Below are 10,059 nucleotides of genomic sequence, written 5' to 3'. Positions count from 1 at the left end.
AAAAAGTTTTCTATACTTAGAATTTGATGTGATCATAGAGCAAAGAAACACTAACAAACATTTAAAAAATCTTGCAAGTATTAACATCTAATCTTTTCTAGTTTACCACAGTTAAGAACAAAAATTTCTCAAACTCATATGGTTATAAGGAGAAGGGAATTAATATTTACTAATTCAGTTGCTTGAACCCAGGATGTGGAGGTTGCAGTGAGCCAAGATTGTGCCACTGCAGTCCAGCCTGGGTGACAGAGCAAGACTCCATCTCAAAAAAAAAAAAAAAAAAAGGCCGGCGCAGTGGCTCATGCCTGTAATCCCAGCACTCTGAGAGGCCGAGGAGGGCAGATCACCTGAGGTCAGAAGTTCAAGACCAGCCTGGCCATGGTGAAACCCCGTCTCTACTTAAAATACAAAAAATTAGCTGGGTGTGGTGGTACGCGCCTGTAATCCCAGTTACTCAGGAGGCTGAAGCAGGAGAATTGTTTGAACCTGGGAGGCAGAGGTTGCAGTGAGCCGAGATCATGCCATTGCACTCCAGACTGGGGGACAAGAGCGAAACTTTGCCTCAAAACAAAAACAAAAACAAAAACACTACTAATTCAGGACGGGCGTGGTAGCTCACACCTGTAATCCCAGCACTTTGGGAGGCCGAGGCGGGTGGATCACCTGAGGTCAGGAGTTCGAGACTAGCCTGGCCAACACGGTGAAATCCCATCTCTATTAAAAATACCAAAAAGTTAGCCGGGTGTAGTGATGCACACCTGTAGTCCCAGCTACTTGGGAGGCTGAGGCAGAAGAATTGCTTGAACCCAGGAGGTGGAGGTTGCAGTGAGCCAAGATGGCGCCATTGTACTCCAGCTTGGGAAACAAGAGAGAAACTCTGTCTAAAAAAAAAAAAATATATATATATATGTGTGTGTGTGTGTGTACTGAATGTAGTTAGTACTGAATGTAGAACAGTAAAGTAGGGACTAGAAGCCAAATACATATATATATTTACTAATTCCACAAATATTTACTGAGCATTTATAGTTTAGGTTTTACAACTGAAATTAAATCTTATTTCAGTTAATCTTCACAATACTTTAAATATTATCTCACTTTACAGATGAATTAACTGAGGCTTTGACAGGTCACATAATTTGCCTTAAAGTTACATGCTCGTGGAATCAGCCTCAAAATACCAGTTGCGTTCTTAGAAGTCAAAATGTAGAGATGGAAGGAAATGACTGAGATAAAGAAAATGCAAAGGAGCTGGGTAAAATGTGGTGATCCTAGTGGGAGAGAGAGCAAGTGTGATGGTAAGGAGATAAAAGAAGTGGTGATTTACCACCACTAAAGTTTTGAGACTAAAAGAGAAAACAATGGTGCAGTCACAACAGGGAAGGGGGAGTTCAGAGGAGGAAGGTGGTAGGTTAGGTCTGGAATTGGAAATTAGAAACCCCAAATGGAAAAATCAGTGGGCATGGGGCTACAATCAATGGTCAGAGCAAGAAGAGATTTAGGTATATTCATACTCACTAGAGACCTAGAAGCATGGGGGAAATTTTGCACAGAAGTTATATCACTGAAAAGCAGAGGCTGATAATAATAAGTGGGAGTAGTATCATTGTGCTCTGATGAGAAGATAGGACCTGGGAAGGCAAATATGTGAGTAGAGGAGTGGCCTAGAAATTAGGTTTGGTTTGAATTCAGGCTCTGCCACTAACTTCATGTTGTGTCCTTGGACAAATTATTTCATATATCTAAAACACCCTTTATTTGTACTATGACAGTGTTGGATTAGTACGATGTCTTTTAGCTGCAGTAGTCAACAGTTTTATGTCAGTAGACAATTTTCAAGTGGCAGTACTCAAAGGTATGCAGAGAAATAAAGGATGAAGGCTGGGTGCAGTGGCTCACTCCTGTAAACCCAGCACTCTGGGAGGCCGAGGCGGGTTGATCACAAGGTCAGGAGTTCAAGACCAGCCTGGCCAAGATGGTGAAACCCCCGCCTCTACTAAAAATACAAAAATTAGCTGGGCATGGTGGCAGGCGAGTGTAATCCCAGCTACTCGGGAGGCTGAGGCAGGAGAATCGCTTGAACCTGGGGGACGGAGGTTGCAGTGAGCCAAGATTGCACCACTGCACTCCAGCCTGGACAACAGAGTAAGACTCTCAAAAAAAAAAAAAAAAAAAAAAAAAGCTTTGGCTTGGCTGTGGTTAGTACTGAATGTAGAATAGTAAAGAAGTAGGGACTTGAAGCCAAAGGACTCTACAAAACAGTGAAGATTAATCAATACTGGTGAGCTAATAATCACTAAGTGATAAGCCTTTCTTTTTTTTTTTTTTACAGGCTCCTGTCACCACGCCTGGCTAATTTTTTGTATTTTTAGTAGAGACTGGGTTTCACCGTGTTAGCCAGGATGGTCTCGATCTCCTGACCTCGTGATCCACCTGCCTCAGCCTCCCAAAGTGCTGGGATTACAGGTGTGAGCCTCTGCGCCCGGCCAGCGATAAGCAATTTTTTTTTTTTTTTTTTTTTTGAGACGGAGTCTGGCTCTGTCACCCAGGCTGGAGTGCAGTGGCCGGATCTCAGCTCACTGCAAGCTCCTCCTCCTGGGTTTACGCCATTCTCCTGCCTCAGCCTCCCGAATAGCTGGGACTACAGGCGCTCGCCACCTCGCCCGGCTAGTTTTTTGTATTTTTTTTTTAGTAGAGACTGGGTTTCACCGTGTTAGCCAGGATGGTCTCGATCTCCTGACCTCGTGATCCGCCCGTCTCGGCCTCCCAAAGTGCTAGGATTACAGGCTTGAGTCACCGCGCCTGGCCGATAAGCAATTTTTTAAGATACAGATTGATAAAGTACTTTGTCAGTTTTTTTTTTTTTTTTTTTTGAGATAGAGTCTTCCTCTGTCGCCCAGGCTAGAATGCAGTAGCACAATCTTGGCTCACTGCAACCTCTGTCTCCCGGGTTCATCTCCTGCCTCAGCCTCCAGAGTAGCTGGGATTACAGGTGCCCACCATCACACCTGGCTAATTTTTCTATTTTTAGTAGAGACAGGGTGTCACCATCTTGGCCAGGCTGGTCTCTAACTCCTGACCTCATGATCCACCTGCCTCAGCCTCCCGAAGTGCTGGGATTACAGGTGTGAGCCACCGCGCCCGGTGTTTTATTTTTTGTTTTTTAAGAGACAGGGTCTCGCTCTGTTACCCAGACTGGAGCGCAGTGGTGCAATCATAGCTCAAACTCGAACTCCTGGGCTCAAGCCATCCTCCCACCTCAGCCTCCCAAGTATTCGGTTGGTACAAAAGTAACTGTGGTTTTTGGCATTACTTCTAATGGCAAGAACCGTGATTACTTCTGCACCAACCTAATAGCTGGGACTGTAGGCACACACCACCACACCTGGCTGATTTTTAAATTTTTTTTGTAGAGATAGGGTCTTGCTATTTTGCCAAAGCTGATCTGTAACTCCTGGCCTCAAGCAATCCTCCCACAGTGCTGGGAATACAGGTGTGAGCCATTGTGCCTGACCTGTCGGATAATATTTAAGTAAATTTGCCAGGCTAGGATTTATTAACCATTCATAATGGATGCTGCAAAGAATAATGGAATATAAACTAAACTTACTCCTGACTTTCTAAAAATAACTCACTAGAATAGCTTCTTTGTAAATGAAAAGTTGTGAGGATGCTTTGCATAGTAATATATTTTTCTCTTCAGTTTCCTCATCAGTACAATGGAGAGGAAAAATACCTCTTATATAGTACACAGAGAAGGAATATAAAGGGAGCATAAGAAGGCAAGGCAGCCCTTGGTACCTGTTATTTCAAGCCACAAAAAATACAAGGAACAGTGTTTTCCACGTAGATTCTGGGGGTTCTACAGGCTAGTCTTGTGCTAAGACGGAGCACAAGGATGGCCCACAAATCTCTGTGCATGACTTCTAACATTCCTCCTCATCATTATGTCTCCCAAATAGGCTATGAGCTCCCAAAAGGCAAGAACCTTGCCACTGAGGAAACATCCATTCCTGATGACTGAATAAATGGACCCTAATTCAATACAATCACTTGGAAGCTATTTAGAACAAGCACAGTGAAAGTTCATTAGGTGGTAGGTAGGAAGGGGACCACAGAATGTTAAAACTAATGCATGTCATTTGATTTTCACAGTGTCTATTTCAGGCAGGGGTTATAGCAGTGGCAAAAAGCCAAATATATAAGCAAGCACCTGGCTCACAATCAAATCATCTTTTCTTATCACTTATCACTTCCAAAGGCGGTAACTTTAAAGATGTTCCAGGCTGCTATGAAAAATACTTTTTACAATTTGTATTTCACTGCTCAAGTTTTAAAACTACAAACTGATTTAAAATGGTGCTTTATCATCAAAAACCACATGATGTGTTTTCTCTCTCTCTTTTTGTTTTTGGCAATAGAGTACTCACTCTGTGGCCCAGGCTGGAGTGCAGGGGGCACAATCACGGCTCACTGCAGCCTTGAATTCCTGGGCTCAGGTGATCTTACCACCTCAGCCTCCTGAGTAGCTGGGCCTATAGGCATGTGCTACCACGCCCATGACTGGCTAATTTTTGGACTTTTTTTTTTTTTCTGCAGAGACGAGGTCTCGCCATGTTGCCCAAGCTAGTCTCAAACTCCTGGGCTCAAGTGATCCTCCCGCCTCAGCCTCCTAAAGTACTAGGATTACAGGCGTGAGCCACTGCACCCAGCTGAGGTGCTGTTCTATGTCTTATAAGAAGTCAATGCTTACATTTTCCTGACGATGAGGGTCCATATCGAGCACTGTCCATCCACTTACCAAGTATACTTACGTAAGGATGAAACCATCATTTTCTAAAATAGGCATGTGGTATTGTTTATAACAGAAGCTTGTTCAATGCTGTGTTATTTCTGCTCCCCCTTATCAAAGCTCTGCTGTTCCCTTGCCTGGTGTGCCTCACCTTACTTAGCTGAAGGAACCTGGAAAGTTCCTGACAGTTTAGGATTTCAAGACTATGTTAAAGTCAGAAGATTTTCCACAAAGTAGCACTCAAGCCGACTATACGCAACCATACATTATACTACAGGATTCACTTATTTATAAATTCACCAGCAGTCAGGAGATTTAAGTTCCAATGGGGCAGACTTTCTCTATCTTGTTTTCCCCTGAATCCCTAGAGCTTACATATATTGAGTACTAAATAAAATTACTTGCCAACTGAATCTTTAATACAATTTGGGGACTTGGAACAATGACAACAAAAATCATGTTCACGTAATTGCTACAGGTGAGCACTGAATATGAATTTTAGGCTAGGGAGTCAGAACTGCAACAAAGTGCTTTCACAGACCTTTAGCAATAACTTGAACCAAGTGTTAATCATGCAAGTCCTCTGCTTTCCTTCTCCCTCACTTCTCCCTCGAGCCGAGGGCTCTGGGTTCAGGCTCTCACCTCTAGATTCTTCAGATATCTTCCTGCTGGGACTGGCCAAAACATAGGTCTCAAATGAAGCAAGTCAAAATTATTAATGGTAAACAAATCTATGATGTAATGTAAATTTAAGTCATTAACAATCTTGATAAGCACAATTTTTAAGTTGTTAAAAATACTGCTTACAATTTAATTTTTCAAGTCATTTTGAATGGATATATGCATGAATTTGCTGATTTATTTAAACCATAATCCAGGCCAGGTGCCATGGCTCATGCCTGTTATCCCAACACTATGGAAAGCCAAGGCAGGAAGACTGTTTGAGGCCAGGAGTTCAAGAATAGCCTGGCCAACAAACAAAGGGACAATTTTTTTCTTTCTTTTTTTCTTTTTTTGAAACAGTCTTGCTCTGTCTCCCAGGCTGGAGTGCAGTGGCATGATCTCGGCTCACTGCAAACTCCACCTCCCGGGTTCACAACATTCTCCTGCCTCAGCCTCCCGAGTAGCTGGAACTATAGGTGCCCACCACAATGCCCGGCTTTTTTTTTTTTTTTTTTTTTTTAGTAGAGACGGGGTTTCACCACGTTAGCCAGGATGGTCTTGATCTCCTGACCTCGTGATCTACCCACCTTAGCCTCCCAAAGTGTTGGGATTGCAGGCGTGAGCCACCCCGCCCGGCCATGACAATTTGCCTTTTTCTTAAAAAAAAAAAAAAAAAGTAAAAATAAACCCTAGTCCACTAGGTATGTTATGTGGCTTCCTATTTTTTCACCAAATTAAGATAAGAGTATAAGGAATTGTTTATGCCCCTAATGTACAATTTTATCATTTTTCTTCCCAATTTTTTTTTGAGATGGAGTCTCACTCTGTCGCCCAGGCTAGAGTGCAGTGGTGTGATCTTGGTTCACTGTAACCTCTGCCTCCCACCCAGCTAATTTTTGTATTTTTGGTAGAAATGGGGTTTCTGCCATGTTGGCCAGACTGGTCTCAAACTCCTGACCTCACGTAATCCGCCCACCTCGGCCTCCCAAAGTGCTGGGATTACAGGCATGAGTCACTGCACCCGGCCCTCATTTTCCTCCCTTTAACGAGCAAAGTGAATTAAAAGCCTAGAACAAGAGTGAACAGTCCTCAATAAGGGTGCTAACAGGTTATGTAGGTCACAGGATCTGGCACACTTTTGGCAGCCACCATCTGTGACTTCCATTACCTCAACATCTAAATTTGCCTGTGCCACCACAACAAAAGTAGTCAGAACTATCAATAATGTTTGCTGTAAGAAAAAAAATGTTCCTATTCAAGAAATGTTCAAATTGGCAGTCCACTGGAATGCTATTTCTACACACAAGAATGAGGTGCTTGAGTACCAACAGGCCTCTTATTTAGAGCTATTTCCCATGCTTAAGAATTCAAAGTTAGAACTGACAAGTATATAGTATGGAACCTCACAACCAGGTAGAGAGGGGTAGGGTAACCCAGGGCACTCCCTCTTTGAAGGAAGTAGATACACATTGCCACATACACAAAATCCCAACGGACCTTTCTAATTTGCAACTTTGTAAAGGATTTTTGGGTATTATTAGACTCCACTTATATGTTATTTCCTCTTGAAGCTACAATGAACATTCACCAGTTGGTCACATTAATCTTTTCTTTCTTTTCCTGAGCCTGAAGATTAAAGGTATTAATTCCCTGGGTAAACAATTTTGTGAAGGTGTTATTTTATTATTATTATTACTATTATTATTTTAGGAGAGAGTGTCTTAGCCTGCCACCCAGGCTAGAGTGAAGTGGTGTGATCATAGCTCACTACAGCCATGATCTCCTAGGCTCAAGTGATCCTCCTGCTTCATACCCCTGCCCCAAGTAGCTGAGACTGCAGGCATGTGCCACCATGCCCAGCTAATTTATTTTATTTTTTTTGAGATGGAGTCTTGCTCTGTCACCCAGGCTGGAGTGCAGTGGCATGATCTCAGCTCACTGCAACCTCCACCTCCCGGGTTCAAGCAATTCTCCCGCCTCAGCCTCCTGAGTAGCTGGAATCATAGGTACCTGCCACCATGCCCAGCTAATCTTTTTTGTATTTTAGTAGAGGCAGGGTTTCACCATGTTCAGGCTGGTCTCAAACTCCTGATCTTGTGATTCGCCCATCTCAGCCTCCCAAAGTGCTGGGATTACAGGCGTGAGCCACCGTTCCCGGCCCAGCTAATTTATTTTTGGGGAGGATAGAGACAGGGTCTTATTACGTTGCCCAGGCTGGTCTTGGACTTCTGGCCTCAACTGATCCTCCCACCTCGCCTCAACCTCCTAAAGTGCTGGCATTACAGGCATGAATCACCGTGCCCAGCCGAGATGTTATTTTTATAAAATAAAGATTAAATGTTTTTTTAAAATGAAGCCTACATGTATGCAATTGTTATAAAAGCACCATCTAAACTAAATACAGGAAATACTGAATTCACTTTTTTTTTTTTTTTTTTTTGAGGGTCTCATTCTGTCACACAGGCTTGAGTGCAGTGGCACGATCTTGGCTCACTGCAACCTGCAACCTAAGCAGCACCACAACTGGCTAATTTTTTCTTAAATTTTTTGTAGAGACAGGGTTTTGCCATGTTGCCCACGCTGGTCTCAAACTCCTGAACTCAAGTCATCTGTCTGCCTCAGCCTTTCAAATGCTGAGATAATAGGTGAGTCACCATGTCTGAACTGAATTCACCTATTTATGGCATGAGTTGAGGAATTAATTTGGATTTTTCAAAATCTGATTAATTTGGCTAGGTGTGGTGGCTCATGCTTGTAATCCCAGCACTTTGGGAGGTTGAAGCAGGAGGATCACTTGAACCCAGTGAGTTCCAGGCTGCAGCAAGCTATGATCGCACACCACTGCACTCAAGCCTAGGCAATAGTGCGAGATCCTGTCTCCAAATAAAACAAAAAAAAGGGAAAAACCAAAAAAACATTAATTTGACTTTTCAAGCTACAGACAGAAATAAGTTCCTGAAAATTTAGAAGGTATCTATGATAGGCTGCTAATTATCTTAATTCATTCTTCCACAGTAATTGAGGTTTAGTTAGTCACACTGGCACCCAGCTACAGAGTATATTTCTTGGCTTCCCCATTGTAGCTAGGTATGGCCCATGTAATTCGTTTTCTTCAATGAAATGTGAACAAAAGTGACGTATGTATCTTCCTCATCACTTCCTTGGCTTCTTTGTTCCTCCCCTTTTCCCATCCCTTCCTGGGGCTAAGACTCAGTCATGACTAAGTGGTTGCTCTGCTTTGACAAAACCTAAGGAGAAAGAGGAACAACAAATTGAAAGGAATCTTGATCTCTGAATTATCATGAGGTGTGAGAGAAATTTCCTATGTGGAAATTTCTTTGAGATCTCCATTATACTAACTTAGCTAATACTACTAACAAAAATAAAACTTACCACCATAATTATAACACAGGAAGAATAAGCATTATAAGCAAGAAAACCAGCTTGAGCTCTTTTATGCCAGATTTTTTTTTTTTTTTTTTTTTTTGAGACAGAGACTAGAGTCTTGCTCTGTTGCCCAGGCTGGAGTGCAGTGGCGCGATCTCGAAGGCTGGAGTGAACTGGCATGATCCTGCCTCACTGCAACCTCACCTCCCATGCTCAAGGGATCCTCCTGCCTCAGCCTCCCGAGTAGCTGGGACTATAGGCGTAAGCCACCATGCCCAGCTAATTTTTGTATTTTTTTTGTAAAGACGGGGTTTCGCCATGTTGCCCAGGCTGGTCTCAAACTCCTGGGCTCAAGTAATTGCCTGCCTTGGCCTCCCAAAGTGTCGGGATTACAGGCATGAGCTACTGCATCCAAGCCTAATTATTTTTTTTCTTCTTTTTACCTCATACAATGGGGTGGACTGATAGATTTTTAACTAAGTTATCTTAAATTTCACCTTGAATTCTAGACAGCTTCCTACCATTGGACAGATTAAAAACACATGCACAATGATTTGAAGATATCCTTTACTTTTTTTAATATAAAAAATTTCACCAGCAATAGGTCAGAGATTCACTTTTAACATTAGCTCTAATACTAGTAAAGGAAAATTATTATACCTTCCCCCCACCCCACCCAATGGATTGAGGGGGAAAATTAGTCCTTTTAAGACTTCTTCCTTTTTAAGAAACCTCTTCTTGGCCGGGTGTGGTGGCTCACGCCTGTAATCCTAGCACTTTGGGAGGCCACGGTTGGCGGATCACTTGAGGTCAGGAGTTTAAAACCAGCCTGGCCAACATGATGAAACCCCATCTCTATTAAAAATACAAAAAAAAATTAGCCAGGTGTGGTGGCAGGTGCCTGTAATTTTAGCTACTTGGGAGGCAGGAGAATTGCTTGAACCTGGGAGGCGGAGGTTGCAGTGAGCCAGTATGGATGGTGCCAATGCACTCCAGCCTGGGTGACAGAGCGAGACTCTCTCTCAAAAAAAAAAAAGGAAACCTCTTCTATGTGTGATGCTATAATCAGTGTCATAACAATCTTTCCTCTAGGAATGTTTTTAACGGAAAACATTCTACAAAGACAAACATTAAATCTCCAGCTGAGTAAACAGTACACAGGTACTTGAAAGTATATTCAAGTATCAGCATGTACTCTTTTCTATCAGCAAAAGCTG

General features: G+C 42.7%; 1 protein-coding gene across 4 annotated transcripts in view; it reads right to left on the bottom strand.

The window, feature by feature from the left end:
- NFATC3 (nuclear factor of activated T cells 3) overlaps window positions 1-10,059 on the bottom strand; it is a 152,693-nt gene that overhangs the window by 4,743 nt on the left and 137,891 nt on the right. The window contains exon 10 of one of the 4 annotated variants that reach the window (XM_007993866.3): window positions 2,581-5,523. The exons of the other annotated variants lie outside the window; for them this stretch is intronic. Within the exon in view, the coding sequence (XP_007992057.1) occupies window positions 5,423-5,523 (101 nt within the window). The 3' untranslated portion in view covers window positions 2,581-5,422. Of the gene's footprint in view, window positions 1-2,580; window positions 5,524-10,059 lie in introns of those variants that run through there. 4 annotated transcript variants of the gene reach the window in all.

The sequence above is a fragment of the Chlorocebus sabaeus genome, chromosome 5 (assembly GCF_047675955.1).
Source record: "Chlorocebus sabaeus isolate Y175 chromosome 5, mChlSab1.0.hap1, whole genome shotgun sequence".
NCBI lineage: Eukaryota > Metazoa > Chordata > Mammalia > Primates > Cercopithecidae > Chlorocebus > Chlorocebus sabaeus.
This window is presented reverse-complemented; position numbering and strand designations above follow the sequence as displayed.